Genomic DNA, 20,097 nt, shown 5'->3' on the forward strand with positions numbered 1-20,097 from the left:
TTTCTGTGTGTGTGTGTGTGTGTGTGTGTGCTCATCCTGTTACAGAAGCAGCAAGGAAGTAGTAAAACGTGTATTAAGTTATACATAATAAAGTATATAAAGAATAGAAGAAATTAGTACAATACATCTAAATGAAACTAAGCTGGTGCAAAATTTTTAAGCAGCTGATAATGCAAAACAATGGAAACTGTGCAAACAAACAATTGAAATTGTGCAAAGAAACAATTTAAACTGTGCAAACTTGGTTTTGCATGTGTCAGCAAGTTTGTTAGTTTTCCCTCCAGTTCAAAAACCTGATGACTGGTGGACAGAGGCTGATTCTGAACCTGCTAGTTGAGACCAAAACCTGGTCCTAATTGAGGTTATGATAGTTTTGGATTTTAAGGAGTTTTTAGAGCGGGTTTGCTACTTTTTATCCTCTGTAAATGCTTTGTTTTAGTTTAGTTTTTATTAGGTTTTTTGTAATATGGAGTATTTGCTATTTGGTGCACTATTAAGAAAGTCATAATAAGTATTGTGTCATTAAAAAACCCTGCAAAAATGAATTAGGACAAATGAACAACCATCCCTGAATCAAAAATATAACAGTGTACAAGAAATTAACCTGAAGTGCAAAATGTGCATCATAGTGCTGAGGTGCAGTTAGTGTGAAAGGTAAAAAACTTAAATAGCCAACATACTAAAGACACACATGGACATAACAACATAAATAATAATAAATAACCTTCATGAGACACATCACATTGTTTGAGAGCCAGGAGTCTCGGGGAGCTCAATCTGAGGAAAAACATTGAACAAAAAACACATTGAAAATACAACAAAATTGCCCGGCAGAGAAAAAATAAACTCACATCATGTGAACCCAAATGGATTATGTATGAAAATAAATTTACAAAGATGAAAACTAAAAAATGTTTACTACAATTTTAGTTAGTTTTATAAACACACAATTTTTTTTTTTTTTTTTAAACTGTAGTTTTTATTTTTATTTCAGTTAGTGGTTATATACAGTTACTATAGTTATTTCGTTAACTATAATAACAACCTTGGTCCTAATGAGGCTAATTTCATCATTTCTGAGGAATTAATGAGGGTTAAGATTGGAATTGTAGTTATTGTAGTTATGGTTAAGGTCCGGGATAAGGCTTTGTTTAGGTCGTCCAATTGAACAGAAGTCAGTGCAGTGTCCTTAGGAGAATAGCTGCACAAACCTCTGTGTGTGTGTGTGTGTGTGTGTGTGTGTGTGTGTGCACCATCCCCCTCTGCTCACATTAAATACGTTATTAGCATAACACCAGCGCCACAAGCTTCCCCCAACAAAAGCAGGCTCTGCATACAAAATATGACTAGATTTATTTGATGAGGTTTTTGCTCCTGCTTTATGTCTAGACTTTACTTTTTCCCCCATTTACCCAATTACTGAGTGCATGTGAGAGTGTGAATAAATCACAGTTATTCACTCCAAAACAACAAATCCATAGCCTTTATTACCACTACATTTGTTATTACTGATAATAACCTATGCTTCAAGCAAAGTTTCTATTTTTATCTACATTTTACTTGACTTTACTCTTCCTCTCATGCGTCTACATACATCATATACATTATTTACTTATTAAATGACTATACATATTTATGTCCCCCTTCATTATTCCTGCATTTATTTTATTTATTATTACCTTGTCCCAAGCTTCCGACAACAACAGCAGGCTCTGTGTCTATTTACCAATATTTTAGCTGCAGTTTTAACTTTTATGGAAGTGGCCTTTCCTTTTGTGTGTATATCTACAATCAATCATTAATTACTGCAAACTAGACACCTGTGCCTTGATTAAAACCTTTTATTTCCCCCTGATTATTACTATCTTTATAGTTATTTATTACCTATTACCATATGCCCAACAACAACTTCAGGCACTAGGTACAAAACATATTTTAGCGACCGTTTAAAGCCTTGGCTCAACTTTTTACTCACAGTATTAAAATAATTAAGTAATTATTATATTATTAGGAAGTGTGGGCCTTTCCCTTTGTTTGCAACGGTTTCTTTTATTGGAAATCTACTGTGAACCTGTTTTTATAAACAGCACTGTCTGCACAGGCCACAGACACACATGACCCTCCGGTGGAGGATAAAGCAGTAGATAATGGAAGGACAGATGGTGTCCAAACTTTTTTTAATGAGGGCCATATTTGATAATGGGAAGATTTCCGGGGGCCAATGGTCCTTTTTTTTTTTTGGAACAGTAACATTTACATAAAAAATGCACTGTTTTATAAAAATGTAATTTTCATTGTCACAATTATCATTTTTAAATGGGAATGAAACCAAATCTAAACCGCGCAGGAGGGAGAAAATTAAAAGAAAAATTGCCATATAGCTGTCTGTCACAGGTGACAGGAGTTTCAAAGCCAGGATACTGGTTTCAAATTTTTTGTTCCTGGCAACCAATGCTGCGGGCTGTACAACATCTCACTGAGGGATGTAGTTTGGACACCCCTGATTTAAAGCCATATTTTATAGCCAAGAGTGAGATATCATCTTAATTTTCTATACTGTTTTTTTGCCCAGTGTTTCTCATACATTTGATATGGAAAGCCACCTTAACCGTTTTCAAGATAACTGCAGAACATGTGAGACATAAGTTGCATGATATGATACACAGTGGACTGTACTGAATTGTTTTCTCTGTGAAGAAGAATTTCTTACAGTTCCACCTGAACAGGGACTTGAACCCTGGACCCTCAGATTAAAAGTCTGATGCTCTACCAACTGAGCTACTCAGGCTTCAACGGGGAACATTTTGTGGATGCAACACACCAACTATCAGCCACCAACAATGCTGTCCTGAACTCTCTTACAAAAAGAATAAACAAGCAAACACATAACAACAACTGTGAAGTCCAACAGCCACACAATAGTAGAGTCTGCCTGGCTCTCAGGTGACCCACAGAGGCTTGTTTTGTGTGAATGGGGTGAAGTCTGCCATCTCTGATTGCCTTGTTTTGAATGTGCCAAGAGATGTTTAATAAATGAATTGTAACCTCCTTTTGTGTTGTTATGTTATTCCAAACATACTGTATGTACTTGAGTCTTGAGCAAAAAACCAGTGGATACTCAAAAAAATACTCTACCATGACCTATCTTCTCTGGGAATGACACACCATCAATAAATAATAATAAAAACAAACAAACGGGTTTACAAGCTCATAAAATTAGTACATTACACTACATTAGTACAAGCACAAGAACCATCCGTTATGGTTTTACACTTCAATGATGACACAAACTCAGAGCTGATACCATTTTATTCATGTCAACACCAACCTCGTATACTGTATAAGATCCTAAAGCCTAAACAATCAGGCGTTCATACATTCCCATTTTTGAGGCGCACAAATCATTATGACTTACGCTTAAAAAGAGACAGTGCATAATGATGCTGTATATTTACATCACTTTTATATTGATTGCCCTTATAGGAGTTAACAGATTAAAAAATATATATATATATGTTGCAGGTTCAACTAAAACATCTTCCCCAAGCCCGTATGAAAAACATAAACTGGAGCAGATAATGACAGAAAGATGAACTTTCTTTTTTCTTCTTTTGTAAATGGAGTGTGGTCAGTTTACAGTACAAACTTAATAGGAGAGAGAGAGAGAGAGAGAGAGAGAGAGAGAGAGAGAGAGAGAGAGAGAAAGAGAGGGAGAGAGGGAGAGAGAGAGAGAGAGAGAGAGAGAAAGAGAAAGAGCGAGGGAGAGAGGAGTGTGTTGTATAAATGCAAGAAAGGGCTGGGAGTCACCAGCGGGACAAACCAACAACATGTCCCTCTGCCTGGGTCCTGACCATCCAGGTACCGCAACTGAATGCTGATGAGCTTGTTGCCATGACAACAGGACAACCTCAGAGGCCACAAGGTCACTTGAGGAGTGGGCTGCAGGAGCTTGAGTGTTTGGAGTGAAATGCGGGTTAAAAGCGATTGGTTTATACAAACCGGGGCACTGTGTACTGTAGCTGCAGTTCTATGTGCTGCTAATGCTAATGCTAATGTTAATGTTAAATCTCACCAAGCCCTTTCAGAGCTACTGCATATGCTCACTTCCACTATTTATCTCATTCAGTAAGCCACAGTTTATTTTTAGGATCATACCAATGGAGTTGCTATGTATTTATGAGACATTTTTCTGACCATTAACAATCAGGGAATAATCAGTAATAAAAATAAGTGCTAGGCAGGTAGAGTTAAAAGTTATTATTCGATGCTAATTCTTGGAATCTACACTCACCGGCCACTTTATTAGATACACCTGTTCAACTGCTGATCAATTCAAATACTGAGTTTTTCAGAATCTGTCATTCCACTGTGATTTTCCACACACAACCATCTCTCAGGGTTCTCTAGAGAGTGTTACTAAAAAGAAAAAAATAACCAGTGAGATGCAGATATCTGCACAGAAAATGTTGTTGTTGATGCCAGAGGTCAAAGGTGAACGGCTGGTTCATAATGCTCGACATGCAATACTAACTCGTAGTAGTCACTCAATTTCTGTACCACATATAGTGGCAGGTGAGTGCATACATCTATACCACTCAGGGTCACAGGGGGCGCTAAAGCCAAACCAAGCAGACATTGGCCGGCATGCCTACAGTCAGTTTACAGTCTCAAATCAGTTTTTGGAATGAGGGAGGAAGCTGAAAACCCCCCAGAGCAAACTGGGCAAACTGGAATTAGAACCGACAATCATCTAATCATCTAGGAACCAGGCTAACCGTAACCACCGTAACTATAATGACCGAAATGCCGACCAGCAGCATACTGCATGGACTCCAGCAGGTGACGGGAGGAGAGAACTTCCTTCACACGTCTGAAACTGTGAGGCATTCGTTGAAAGTGTATGTACATGACTTCAACAGGAGATGCTTAAAAACTGGTCTAAAGTGTCAGCCTACACTAAGTTTAAAGTTTTGCCATTTTAATCAGAGGTGTGTATGGCCTTACATATAAAAAATATACATCGAGGGAGATTCCGACAAATCACAGGAGAGCCAGGTCAATTTTAACCAGGATTATTTACTAATAAGAGACAAATTGGGTAGATTAAGGCCAACGGGAATATAAACCTTCATCCATCCCAGAGCAGAGTCAAAAATAAACATTCAACACAATGTCAGGTTAGCAGGACGACAAACACCAGGCTATGAATCACCTGTCCTCGGCACCAAAGAGCGCAGAGAACCCTAAACATCTTTGCTTTATCTACTGTTCTATGGTAAACAATCGATTCCAAGCAGTGTGCCTTTGTCAGTGAGAATCTAAACCTTACAAAGTTTCACCAGATCCCGTTTGACTTTACCGTCACAAATAAGGTGACAGGTGGAGAGGAATAACAAAGATGACGGGGACAGAAATAGAAACGAGCCCAGCCTTACTGACAGACACTGTCCTAGTGTGGGCAGACAATTCAGAATCCACTGTGCTGCCACAGGAAAGCTCAGTGGGACAGGATCTGTTTTTGTAAACTGCAAACACTTAAGTCTGTGGAGAATACTGACACACCAGCTGCTAATTATTTCAAAATCAGCAGCACAATGGACTTAATATTGCGTTCCGAGTTCAACGAAAATACAGGAGGAGCAACGTATAAATCAACACATAATCTCTGAATTAGTGTGAAGGAAAAAAAAAGGTGAAGATGAAGAAGAAACAGCTAAAGTAGAAGAAGCACTTCTTTAGCAGGACTAAGCTTCTACCACAATCACGGCACGCTGTTAACACCCCCCCCCACAGCACCAAAGGCGACTTTACGTCTGATCGAGTCGTCTCCTTGGTGACACACGCGCTAATCTGTCATTATGGGTTGTAGGCCATAGCCGTTTCTCTTTTTTATTCCCATATCACACCCCTCCAAACGGAGCAGATTACTTTAATCTGGGGACACTAGAGCAGACAGATGAGATTAAGCTCATTACACACATAAAATATGGGAAAAGGGGTGAAATAAAACCCTCATTCTATTTAGTTCCACACACTTCAGATCAAGCATACACGCATACACGTTTATTGGTCACAGATCGACCCCAAAAGACTCTTTGAGCTGGTGTCAAATGTGAAATAGGAAATCCAACAACTGGTATCTTAACCAAAAGGAGGAAAATACAAAAATGAATTAACAGAATTACGGTCAATAAAGCTTTTCTTCTATACCGCAGCAGTTGTCTGGAGTGTTCTTCTTGTTTAAGTGCAAATAAGTGTCTCTGATTATCTCTTTAACCCATCCTAATGCTTGCTTTCATTTTGGTCCCTTTGTAGTTACAGATTCAAATCTCATGTAACTGCAAAAGACACAACGTTATCTGAGCTGCTGACTGAATTCACTGGTTGGTTCATGCAACCTGTCAAGAACATGAGCAGCATAAGACTGTAGTGTTTGTATATGAATGTATACTGTATGAGAGAGAGAGAGAGAGATAGACAGACAGACAGACAGACAGACAGACAGACAGAGAGAGCGAGAGAGAGAGAGAGAGATAGAGAGAGAGAGAGGAAAACAAAGTACAGTGCTCCGGCCAAGTCTCCACTCTCCCTTTCCTCTTCCTATGCCATGCGTTTCCTTTTCAGAGAATCCAGCTAAAGCAGAGGAAAAGAAACAAGTATAAGAGAGATAAGTCTTAACACTGTACGGTGTATATATGCATACATAAAAAGAAGGGCTGTCTAACCATCTATTTATTTTGAATGGCAATTCAATAGTTCAATAGCTAATTGTGATTCTTTTTTTTATTTAATCACGTTTAAAATTCTGTTATTTTTCAATTCACGACAGTATTTGTGTCCGTATTCACGATGCAAAACGACTTATGCCAGTGAGTCGTGATGAGAAATCAAAGTAAGGCAAAGAAAGCTACTTTCTGAACTTGACTTTTAGATTGATTGGACTATTTCAAATCAAAAGAAGTGCAATCACACTGAGGCAACAGAAATGTTTCTGCAAGAGTGTTTGCAGGAGTTCCAGGTCAGTTGCTTTCTAGGACCAGCAGAATTAGTTCTCACCATCTCTCAGCAGAGCTGCAGTTCATTTATTTATTTACTTATTCTCTTAGTCTCTCCTCCAGTCCAGAACAGAGTAGATCTCATGTGGCGTCTCTGTTCTGGATGCTATTAAACAGTAAAACGCATTAATGTCGGCTCTTAGTTAATCGTGATTAAGGCATTAAAGTTGACAGCCCTAAAAAAAAAAAAGATGATCACACCCCTTTCTTAAATGTTGGTGATCTTTACCTCACTCTCTACCATCTTGAACCTGCCCAGTGCATCTTTGGCAGCATCCTATAAAAAAGAATGACAATTTTATACACGACACAATCTTCTCTCTCTCTCTCACACACACACATGATGCTGATAAACACGGTGCTTTCCTGAGCCCATTTCCTTAACTCTAACTTAAACCTAGCTCTAAAATCAAGTCTCAACATTTACATTTAAGCATTTTAGCAGACGCTTTTATCGAAAAGCGACTTACAAAACGAGGAATAAGCTACATAGAAGAAGTCTAAGAACTGACAGAGGGTGAGAGTGCAGCAGTGGATCCAAGTGCAGAAGGAGATCATGCAGGGGAGGGGGTAAAGGTATGTGCTAGGACAGAAGAAGAGCTGGGTCTTCAAGAGCTTCTTGACGATAGACAGGGACACTCCTGTTCTGGTAGTGCTTGGAAGGTCTTTACACCAGCGTGGAACGACACACGGAAAGAGTCTGGATTGTCTTGAGCGGGAGTGTTGGCACCGCCAGACGACAACCGTTAGATGAACGGAGTAGTCGAGGGTTAACATATGAGAGCATGAGAGCAGGTGGGAGCAGACACATGGAGCACTTTGTAGGCTAGCATCAGTGATTTGAATTTGATACGGCCCTTAACCCTAAACGAGGCCTTTTGAAGTTGTGTCCATCGGCTAAAATGTCCTCATAAACACAAAAAGACACACAGACACAAATTACAAGCAGCAGCAGCAGCGCTGTCAAACGCTCCCGTGCACTCACTCTGTTGCCTTGGCTGGAGTATTTCTTCACAGAGTCACCAAGTCCTTGGGCGAAACGCCGCAGCACGTTTTCATATTCTGGGGATATGACAGGGACATAGATGTTGGACTTACACAAGTTAGTTGAAGACGCAGTGGCGTATATATACAGTATTGTGTGTGTGTGTGTGTGTGTCACCTGTCAGCAGAGCGGGAGACGCTCGCTCCAGCTGTGCCTTCTGCCACTGCAGTCTGTGAGTGAGCTCTTTGTGTTGATGGATGAGGTCAGACGGGGGATCCCGTCGATTCTTCCTGTACTCTGTGATCTGGAAGACACTTGCGTTAACTGACAAGGCCTACACACCTTTGACCATTGTGAGAGTGAGAGAATAGGATGTTGCAGATAGGTTTAAAGTGCACATACCAGAGCAGGAAATGACCGAGGGCTTTTGGATCATTTTCAGGGCAATTCTTATCAAATATTGGGAGATACCTGGCACTGCCAGGGTTCTCTAACTCAAATTTGAGTATTCTTAAGACCTTGTTAAGACCTCTTAAAATGAAATCAAATGCCACAACTGTAACCCTTAATGCTCTATTCTGAATTGCTGTGGGAACTCCTTATATGGACACCCTAGGTGTGTGTGTTTATAGGTCACATCTTCAGGCTTCGTCGGTCGTTGTGATTCATTTTAAGACTATGTGTGTTCCAGAGATGCCTAACTGGTCATTTTAAACATCTAAATGACACTGTGCTGCCATGGTGGCAATTTCAGATATTTCAAGGGTATTTTGTCCCAGGTCCCCTCTAATTTCCTACAATGGTACATACTGCACATAAACAACACACAAATACCTTTCTCTCCAGCCGCTCCCTGTCATAGTTGAGGAGGCTGAAGCTGTGGAGTTTGTACTGTGGATCAGGGCTGTTGGGATGACTGTTTCTACTCACTTCATGTCTGGGTTTAGACCGAGGAGATGGAGCCTGATTTAACAAACACATGTGGGTGAATTACATTTGTTTGTTAAAATGTTTTCTTACCTCTACATTTATAGGCCTCACACAAGGTGTCACTGAATGAAATCATCACATATTACTCAAAGCAATGCCGCTCACATCCTGATTACAGGTTGGGTACAGTCTTGCAGTCATAAGTCAAAGCTTAATGTCGCCGAGGATAGAGGATGTGAATTAATGTGTGTTTACAATCAAAAGTGTTGAGTGCAACAGTTTGTGGACAGAATATTTTCTTTGGTATTTCAATTTCATAAAGTGAGGAAACATAAAATGAAAACATGCTGCAAGTCTGACATCAATGTTTGTCTACACCGATTTGATGGTGTGATCTGCAGCTATTAAGCATCTTGACAGAAAAAGACAGACACATTTGTAATGTCTGCCACGGTTTACAATCCTAGTCTGTTTCTATTGAACTACGATTGATACATGAAGCTCTCCAGCGTAGCGTAAAGTGTAATACCAAAAATGTCTATGAAATTTGTCTTGAGCAACAAAACCCTACTTACACGTTCCTTTTGTTTCTCTGGAGGTGAAAGGGAGGAGACGGGATCAAGAACCAACCACTTCTCTGTAACTGGCTGGAGATCGAGTCCCGACAAAGGCTCTCTGAGCTTCACCCTCACCTCCAACTTTCCACCGGTGGATTTACGTCCATCCATCACCTATGAAAAGCCTCCACATGATCAGGCGGAGGCAGACCAGGCACGTGCAATATGCATTTGTGTTTTTACGGCACTGATACTTACATCTATGATCTCTCTAATTTCACAGTGGTTTTCCAGAGCCTCTAGCTTCAGCTGAGCTGTACCCACGACTTTGTCTGACTTAAACAAGCCTCTGTAAAAACCATGCAGAGAACACATCTTGTGAAGGTACAAAAAAAGCAAAAAGAAATGACAACATAGACGACGCAGATAAACAGGAAAGTGTGAGGCTAAGTCGGCCCAAAGCGGTTTCGTGGTTTCTACCCTTTGTGGATGATTTCAAACTTGATGCCTTTCGACTGGACGACTCGTTTAAAGCCTCGATGGTTACGGTTGATGTTGAGTTTGAATTGCTCTTTGAACTCTGGGCTGCTGGTGTCCTTTACTGTGCTGGTTCTGTCCCGCTGAGCCTCCTCCTACACACACACACACACAGAGGAACTGATGTAAAAATGTAAATAGAGCAAAACAATCCATAATCTCTTCATTCAGCGTGAAAGAGTCTTACCGCACTGGGGAAAGGGAACTCAAATTTCACACTTGCATCCAGATCGTTAGCGGAGACACCTGAAGGCAGTAACAGTAAGTGTGAGCACACGCGCACGCGCAGCACCATCTGACACTGCGTGCTTAGTTCAAAGACTCATCTACCTGAGGGAGGTGGCAGGTTGATACCTCTGATTATGTACAGCATCAGTTCATTGGCTGTCAGGTTGGAATTGGTCCTACACAAAAGAACATAACCGTTAAAATGCCTTCCTCCTGAGTGACAAACAGTCAACGCCACTGAGAGTTCAACACTGCTGAATGACTCACATCCAGAGTCACCATGCTGTAAACTCGGTACACGATACTGAAGCCAATTCACAGTGAGTCATCTGCTGCTCTTGTCAGGAAAAGCATTCGGCTACAGCTATTTCTGAGCTTAAGGCTGCTGGTAAAAATTAAACATCAACCCGATATTGGCGTCACCACATGTCAAGCCATCCAACAGTTGCCACAACATTTCACTTCATGCTTCAAAAATCTGGTACCATAGGAAACACCAGGGTCGAGAATGATTGTGTCAACCTTTCATCCATCCATCAGGCAGCAGGGACGGACAATGGCTCAAAGTTACGCGTCATGCATACAACACATTTTTATCATAGTTTGGTGCTGACTTGACGGAGCTGAAGGTCCTCTCCTCTGTGCGACACTTGGGGACTGGATGGCCTTTGGCGTAGGCGTTCTTAAGTATCTCTATGTTCTTCATACACTCCTCAGCTAGTTTCTCAAACCTGGTGAGAGACAGAAAAAAGACACACATGCTCAGCCACACAGATACACATGGGTCACCATAGCAGATCACCTGCTCAGTGATCCACATGTTTGATTTGGCAGAGTTCCCTTTCCATGAGGCCATGGGCGGCGGCCTTGCTTATCGATACAGACAAATAAATAGAATTTCTCAAATGAACATGCATTTGGTCTCAGCACAGACACCAATCATAGTTCAATAAAGATAATCAGTGGTCCACAGCCAACTGTGGAAAAGAAATTTAACTCCTGTGAAAATGAAGTGTGTGTGTGTGTGTGTGTGTTTTCACATATGTATGTGCTGATATGTAAAGTGAGAAATATGCAGAGTGACTTTACGAAGAAAACAATCACAGTCTCTGCGTTGCCACAGAGATGGAACTTATCGAAAACTACGCTTAAGCATGCACTAAATGTATTAGAACAGAAACTGATGCGATCTGGGTTTTTGACTGCATCTGTCATTTATTGTGTCGCTTTTGTGTTGGCCGTCTGTGATGATGACAAAAAGTAAATAAAAGTGTTCATTGAGTTTCACTTGTATTTGATTAAATTTGTTCATGATTGCAGATAAAATACCGGATAACAATAACACATACAAGCAAGCAAATGAGAACTGTAACTTACTTCAGAGCCTCAGCTACACTGCCCATGCGTGAGAACTGCTGAGAGAAGCCCAGGCATTTCTGTAGAGCCAGAATAAAACTATCAATTAAAAAAAAATACACAGCTGCAAAACATTTTATTATACTGTATTAATATCAGTATAACCTGGTCATTTATTTCAAACTTAAGACATTTACAAAACATGAAGCCCCTGACCTCGTGTTGTTTTCGTAAAAGATCCATAAGGCCATGGTACTGTTCACTGGAGCGAGAGGAGTGAGGGGAGGTGCGGGAGCGAGAAAATGAGTAGTCCTCCTCTGGGGCATTGGGAATCTTTCAGGAAGGAGGAAAAAAACAATCAGACACCAACTTCTATGGCTAGATAGGTCTCTAACTTACTGATCTCCTTAAAGACATTCATTATTTATCAACATCCATCCAATTTATAGCGCTTTATCCTCCACGGGAGGGTCTCAGCTGACAGTTTGCCAGTCCATCGCAGGCCCACATATAGAGACAGACAACCATTCACTCTCACATTCACACCTACGGTCAATTTAGAGTGACCAATTTAACTAATCCCCAAATTGCATGTTTTTGGACCAAGGGAGGAAACCGGGAGAATACCCATGCACACTCGGGGAGAACATGCATACTCCATGCAGAAAGGCCTTGTTCCAACGGGGGCTTGCACCCGGGTCTTCTTGCTGCAAAGGCAAGTGTGCTAACCCACTACACCAACGGTGTGGCATTCTGCAGATTCTGAGAACCCCTTCTGCTCGGAAAACAAAATCTCATCAACTAGCATTTCCTAGCTGCTCATCTGTCCACTGGAAATTATGAATATCTGTGATACCCTTCTGACCTACGTGCAGAGAAACGAACAGAGGCACCAGCACAATATTGTTATATTACAGTGTGGCATACCGTAGAGTCAAAGGGCTTTGTTTTTATAAAAGAAAGAGAAGCCAAATTAAATAATGGCACATGGGATAAGTTGTAAGATATGAAATAGTGGAGTGATGCTAAAAATATGCAGATAGACTCATACACACACACACACGCGCGCAAATACGCAGAGAAGGTGAGACCATGATGAGTGCAAGGTGTTTTGATTTCACCTCCTCTTTCATCCTTCAGTCTCTATTTTTAATCACATTTCCTGTTCATATACCTAACACGTTCAGTTGTTCCTGCGACAAACACACACATAACACATAACACACAACATTTCTATGTATATTCTTGTTCATGTCATTAATTCACACATGAGAATATACTGTATCAAAACCTTGGTGACATCAACAGGTAGGCCGGACTTGGCAGCAGTTATCATAGGCTCCAGTCCTTTGGCATGCCTGAGGTGCTGCGCGGCTCCCGTCATGTCCTAACAACCCAGATGAATCAAAGCAAGATTAGTTCAATGGAACAACAAGCAGCTGTGGTAGAGACATCTACAGAAAGACAAGAGACAGCACAGAGTCTGGCTACAGCCAGGAAAAAAACAAACAAAAAAAAAACAAACAAGAACGATGATTTGAAAAGAAGTCCACAGTTTTACCTTCATCTGTTTGGAGCGCAGTGCTGCACGCAAAAACGCCTGTCGCCGTAGCAACAGGAAATCCACTTGCTGCTGGGCTACAAAGATGGTGAGGACATGAAAGTTGACACAGGCTGTATGTATGTATAAACGTAGATATTCGTCCCTGTGCACCAACACACCTTTAGGTCCCAGTTTAGGGGCCGAGGATCCTCCTGGGGCCTGTGGAGCTGGAGACTTAGCTTTCTGGGCGGATGGGCGTACGGCAGGCTACACACAAGGAAAACATGACGTGAACATGATGACCAGACAAATGCAAGATAAGATGGGATTTTTGATCCCCCGTAATGGTGAATTGTGTGATGTCAGCGTATAATAGAGCTGCAACTAACCATTATTTTCATCATCGATTAATCTGTTGATTATTTTCACAATTAATCGTTTGGGTCATAAAATGTCAGAAAACCTGTCTAACCTGGAAATGATCATGTTCTCAAATGTGTTGTTTGGTCCACCAACCAAAATTACTGAGTTTTGATGATTTCATTGTTATATGGAGCAAAAACGAAGAAAATATTCACATTTAAGAAGCTTCAGAAATCTTTTTAGTTTTAATCATGAAAAAAGCTTCAGTTGAAGATTAATTAAATACACATTACATCGATGAATCGAGTAATTCTTTCAGCTCTAGTGTAGAATGACATAAACAAACAGACTTTTATATATATGTTATTATATATTAATGTACAAAATAAAGTATATTAATGACCCCTTACTATTTTAAACAACTATTTTAATATTACAGCTAAGTCTTAAAGTACATATTAAGTAATATATTTTACTTCAAGCACAGTTAATGTGAAGTGATGTAATATGTTGGGGGTGCAGTGCAACACTCATTCATTTTAAACACACAAGATGTGTGAACAAGATGTTAAATGCCCCTAAAAGGTTCTCTGCACAAGGTCACATGTAGGTTTCCAGGGGGTTTATTATTAGTATTAATTCCATAATTTTTCAGATTATGAACCAATTTAGAGACTAGTATGACAGGATAAATTTCAGGCCATATCTTTAGTAGTTTACCCTCAGATCCACAGACATTATCACCTTACGCTCTTGATCAAGCCCTGGGGTTTTGGTTTAGACTTTTTTTAGTTTACTTCCCCTGTGCGACTATTTACTTTACATAGCTCTAGGATTTTTTTTTCAGTTGTAAATATCAGTAAGTAGCTCTAATGTGGCCAATAAAGGCTAGAGTTGTCACTTGTCAAATTTAAACACCATATTCAGAGGGAATGTTCTATGTCCTATGTTCCATTGAATGACCCGCCACGACCGTGCAGCCAATACGTGGCTGACCAATATCACTTTGACAAATTGGTATTAATCCATTTACTTTGGCGGCCTGTGGTGGACCCTCCTCTTCATCATCCTCTGCATCTGGATCCTGATTAGCTATTTTCATAGCCGTTTCCAGGACACCTAGGAAGTTCTGTTGACCCCCCTCTGTGCCCTGAAGTGGCGGACAGCCTAAAGAAGAAGAGTGAATACACACAAGTTCACTGTACAGTGCATGCGAGAAGCAAATCCTCACACACGCCTGGATTCAGACTTACCTGGTGGCACGGGTAGATCAGACAAGTTGACAGGTCGCCCAGCTTTATGAGCTTTGATGGAATCCTGGTATTGCTATTGAAAAGGAGGAGAAGAAGAGGAAGATTGATCCCGTTCTTATTATTGTTGTGTAATAACTGGAGCATGCATCTTCTTGCTATTAGGACATGTAATCTCCCTACCTAAAACACAGGTAATATTAAATAGATGTGAGTCTGACCCCAATAAAGCCCTGCTACAGTTAACAGCTGAGGTCAATGAAGGACCGGGTCACTGTTTGCGAAAACACGGAAATAAAGTAGCCTGCTTTGTTGAGTGAGTGGTTACAAATAATCCAAGAACTGTAAAAAACTACAGACAAATTTATATATGACAGTGTGAGCTGGATATTGTAGGTATGACAACACGGATAGCACAGCAATGAGATTCTTTAGTTATTTTGTTTGGTATTTATTGATCTTAAACATGAAAATGTACCGTATATGTCCAATGGTTGAGAACAAAGAAAATGTCCCTTCTCCCACTGGACAATTAAGTTCTATTCCATTCTAATCTCTCTATTTCTCACAAAGTACTAAAGCATAACTCTCTCACGTGGAAAATCAATGTTCAATCATCAGTTTGCTTTCACTCCGACAAAAGCAACACATCGCATTTTGAATTGAATGGTATTGTCTCCGTGTTTTTGTTTATTCCGTTGCCCAATGCTCCAAGTTGAATCAACTTCACAACCTTTCAGCAATCCTCAGAAAACAACACAAACTACATTGCAGGTCTTTCTGGTGGGGAAAAAAAAATCAGCAACAGCACTAGTTACAGTGACGGAGACAGAGTGTATTTCCAGTCAGAGTGAGTCACACCAGTTATTTGCGGATATAAATCAAGCACTGCAGCATAGAGCCAAATTTACAACATACCATGCATCCGATGCTTTTCAGTTAATCTAACCCCTTATTTTGATTTTGTTCCAGCTGTATGTACGCAATATAAATTTTTTGTAATACTTTATTGACATGTATTTTTCAAGTGCAGGGTGAATACCTTGACAATGCGCTGGTGCATGCGAGCTTTACGATCATCTCCTTTGTTCTTAGCGCCATCTGCTGCTGATTTGTAGATGTCCATCCTCTGCTGCAGGGCTTCTGCCACACTGCTGGGAACAGGCAGGTCTTTACAGAGAGAGAGAGAGAGAGAGAGAGAGAGAGTGGATCATGATTACATTTTTAGATTCAAATGTTCCCTTTTTGTTTCGCTTTCAACAAAGACACCCTTCAGTCAGAGGGATCGGGTCTACTGGAGTCTCACCTGCAGGGGCCACATTGGTGGGTCCAGGAGCAGCAGGAGCAGCAGGAGCAGCAGAAGGCTTGGTGGAAGACTGAGTGGGAGGAGGTGCACAGTGTTCAGCTAATACTTCTCCTGCAGATGATCAGACATCAGTGTGAGATCAGTACCATGACGGTGTCATTTGTTGAACAAAACGTAGTGTCCAACAGTATTGAAACTGTTGGAGGGGTCAACATATTGTGGTGCTGAAGATGGTGAGCAAGAGTGACTGCTCCGATAAGGTGAAGCATGTGCATGTGTGTCAAATGCAAAATATTTGAGTACAAATACAGTGTAGATGTGAGACATACTGTACACTCAACCAAGACCCAAGAAATGGATTAGACTGTGCCCCCGTAGCTTGATTAATATTTATAAATCTATATAAATTGATATAAAATGATTTTTACAATCAGTTTTGGTTTATTGGGTTACCACTTTAGGCGCCTACTTCTTCTGTAAGACAAATAAGGTTTCTATGGAGTCCTAATCAAAACAAAAGTCTAAGAAATCTAAGGTTAGATATTTCCTTTTTAAGAGATTACACTAACCAGGAGGAGGAGGTAGAGAGCCGAGATCTACCAGTTCATCGCTGTCCAGTGCCTCGACCAGCAAGTCCAGCTTCTGCAGAGACGATGGTCAACTCACATGATCAACTTTGACTCACAAGTCTTATGGGTAAACTAAACACTTAGGGAAAATAAAACTGTCTAAGTTACTTTGGCAGTAATGTAGAGCTGTTTGGCCTGGTCGATGTCTCCACTCTGTTTGGCGTTTATGGCAGCCATCTTGTATTCCCTCTGTCTGGTCAACACGACCTGTTTCAACTCTGGATTGAGAGAAGGCAGAAAGACATTAGCTGTGAGGCTTTTTGTTGTTTTGGATAATGATGATTACAACATAAAACTTCATGTCATATAACATAAATGTGCCCTACATTCAATACGCAGCTGATACATCCAAAGTTCTCTGTATTTGATGTGTGTTTACCAGAGTGCTGCGTGTCAGGTTGGCTAGGAGTGAGTGGAGAGATCGCAGGTGTTTCTGGGGTAATGGCAGCAACAGGCTTTTGGGGCGGGGTAAGAAGCATCGGCTTAGTATTGGGGGCTGTTGGCGGAGCCTCTCTCAGAGGTTTCTGATTGATGGGTGGAGAAGGCATCAGCGCTGGTTCAGGCAGTTCTCGTTCTTTAACAGATTCAGTCTCTTCAGCGGCAGCGGCTTTTCCCCCAATGGCAACTGGAGGAGGTATCTCTTCCTCATTAACTGATTTTCCTTTCTTGACAGATGTCAACATGGACTGTAATGTCTGGGTTTTAAGAAAACATAAATGGTTAACATAGGTTTTCAATATAATAGACAGACAAACAGTATCTAATTTCTGCTGCTAGAGGTGTTTCAGTTGAAACAACAACAGAGGGAACAGCATGGAATCATGTGAACTGTTGTTTGGGGAGAGATTCAGCAGAAAAACATGCAGCAAATATGAATGAGCTAGTAGTACCAAAACTAGGAGTATCGAATGTTTCCCTCCTTATCCTGGCACTGATTTCTTATAGTGGTTTTTCTATCGCTGTCACATGCTATGTGGAATACAGCAGACACAGAGGTCATGCAGCCAGCGCAGCTAGTACTGTGTAACACAAATGAGAGTTGTAAGAGACTATGTGACCTTCATGTGTGTGTAAATTGTGAATGTTGTCGCCTGTTCTGTAACGCCTCAGTGGTAATTTCCAAATAGAGACAGGTCAAGCAGATGATGTCATGGTGGGGATGACGGTGACCAAGATGAAATATCTGTTACCTTGAATATAAAGAGTGTTGGAAACGTTTTAGCTAATGTGAGAACATAAGTATATAACATTAGTATCGACATTTTAATGTAGAAATGTAACATATTTCTTTACAGCTTACATTTGTATTAAAAATGCATCTTTAGAAGTGTCAAAAATATTTAAATGGACACCACGTATGAGAATCAATTTGTACTTAGGCAAAATTCAATCTCCACGCTCCGTCTCCATTTTACCTTATATCCACGGTCGTATCTGCGAACTTTGCTGGTCTCTCCTGCAGCCTTGGCATTAGAAATGGCAGTCTTGTACATTTCAATACGCTCCAATAGACGGGCCTCCATCCCAGTTGCACCACTGGGAGCAGCTGGAGGAGCAGAGTGGGATGTGACGCTCACTTTAGGAGCAGCCAGTGAGGTGCTAGGAAGAGTGGGAGCAGGGGCTTGCTCCTCATCGTCCTCCAAAACGTCATTCAATTCTGCCTGTGCAAGAAGACACAGAAATGTGTGTAAATGAATTGTAAACTATGACAATGAAAACTATTCAAGATCTTAACTTGACAATGTTATGCTGAGGTGGAATATGAGATTAGCTTTGCAACTGACAATCTCTCTATTACTGATTCTTGTATTTAATTGCCTGTGAAGTAAGAAAACTTTTAAACTTTTCTTGAGCCCCAAATTCTTATGGTTGCAGCTAAAGCAGCTAATCCTCACACCTGAGAATCGGGGACCGGTAAATAGCATTTAAGGTTTTTTACAAAAGTTATAAATTCACGGACTAACAGAATCAAATTTAGAAAAAAAGGGTATGGTGGGGTGCATGTGAGTATTACCAGCAAGTCTTCATCATCCAAATCTTCATCATCCAAATCTTCGTCGTCTACGTCTTTCATGCAAATAGCTGCCATTCGCGCTATTTCATCCATGTGAACGGGGGCTAAACACAGACAAAGCCATTCATTATTAAACAATACACACACTGGCATGTGGGTGAGACCAATGTGGGTTCCACTAGCAAAGAGATGATTTACTTTCTCACCTCGACCTTCACTTTTCTTCCCCTGTGGCCTCCCTCCTCCCCCCATCAGATTCAGCAGCTCCGCCTCCAGCTCCTCGTCATTCCCATCGTCATCCATCCCTCCGTCCGGGGACAGGTCAAGGAGCAGCCCCATCTGGAGCACAGACACAGGAGAGAGAGAGCTGTTGTTGACATGTATACAGTAAACATCATTCCCATCATCACTCCTTTTCAATCATGACATGTGTTACCTGTTTAGCTCGAGCTGCCCCTTGGCCCCGGGCAGGGGGGTTTCGACTGCGACTCATGGATTCTTGCTACCTAGAAATTTTAAAAAGGAGGATAGATTAATGAAGCCAGTGGGGCAGAACAAGAGAGAGAAGATAGACTGATCAAGCATAATATTGAAAACATTTATCAGTTTGGGAAACACCAATCAATGATTTTCAACATTTTCTGACAAATAACGGACAGACTTATAGATAATGAAAAATAATCATTAGTTGCAGCACTATAAATGTTATGAAAAGGCACAAATGTGTTCTTGACACAATAAATGAACTGAATTGCAATGGTTTGTCATCTTTTAAAAAGGTTAAAACCTTTGGAACAACAAGTTAATAATTCAGTTATTCTTGTTTTGACTCTGTATCCGCTCGTGTTTTAATGTAGAACAGCGATTTAATCAACGAATTTGGATCTGAATATGAATAAATCATAATTATGCGAGAGCGGAAAAACACTGTAAGGGTGATCAACTCTGATAAGCCATTGAATAGGTAGATGTGTTGTCACCGATCGGCGTCAACATGCAGTTGATTAACCGACAGTGTCCACGGTTTGACTCGGCGACTTTCGTGCCATTTCGTCTCAAGTTTCAAGCGATTTGTATCAAGGTAGCGTCACCGCGCACGGAAGCTAACAGCTAAAACAACCCACAACACAGTTGTCATATGTTATGAGTGTGCAGACAAGCTAATTTAACTCACCTCGTCAGCTCACTGTCAGTCGAGGTTGTATTTGTTGTTGAATATCACTCAGAAACAACAAGAGAACGATACGGTGAACGTATGTAACCAGGTGTGTATTGTAAATGTCCAGCTCGAGTTGTCAACACAGACGACAGGTTGGGGAACTTACTTCCTATATTGCGTCTCCA

General features: G+C 40.8%; 1 protein-coding gene and 1 non-coding gene across 2 annotated transcripts; both read right to left on the reverse strand.

Moving 5' to 3' along the window:
* Window positions 1-2,715: 2,715 nt before the first annotated feature.
* Window positions 2,716-2,788, reverse strand: trnak-uuu (transfer RNA lysine (anticodon UUU)). The gene has a single exon. It is a non-coding gene; the product is annotated as a tRNA-Lys (tRNA).
* A 503-nt stretch (window positions 2,789-3,291) lies between these two features.
* cc2d1a (coiled-coil and C2 domain containing 1A) lies at window positions 3,292-20,084 on the reverse strand. The gene is made up of 28 exons (XM_058640351.1): window positions 19,928-20,084; window positions 19,190-19,259; window positions 18,960-19,092; window positions 18,754-18,857; window positions 18,155-18,400; window positions 17,119-17,434; window positions 16,848-16,957; window positions 16,680-16,752; window positions 16,111-16,221; window positions 15,847-15,974; window positions 14,808-14,880; window positions 14,588-14,721; window positions 13,371-13,458; window positions 13,210-13,286; window positions 12,940-13,035; window positions 11,865-11,981; window positions 11,670-11,728; window positions 10,907-11,023; window positions 10,395-10,468; window positions 10,252-10,310; window positions 10,008-10,159; window positions 9,786-9,876; window positions 9,546-9,701; window positions 8,875-9,003; window positions 8,218-8,344; window positions 8,041-8,117; window positions 7,285-7,332; window positions 3,292-6,633 (listed from the first exon to the last, which is right to left on the reverse strand). The coding sequence occupies exons 2-28, from the start codon at window positions 19,244-19,246 to the stop codon at window positions 6,601-6,603; spliced, it is 2,985 nt and encodes a 994-aa protein (XP_058496334.1). The 5' UTR covers window positions 19,247-19,259; window positions 19,928-20,084; the 3' UTR covers window positions 3,292-6,600.
* Window positions 20,085-20,097: the final 13 nt, after the last annotated feature.

This window comes from Solea solea, chromosome 10 (assembly GCF_958295425.1).
Source record: "Solea solea chromosome 10, fSolSol10.1, whole genome shotgun sequence".
In the NCBI taxonomy this organism is placed as follows: Eukaryota; Metazoa; Chordata; class Actinopteri; order Pleuronectiformes; family Soleidae; genus Solea; species Solea solea.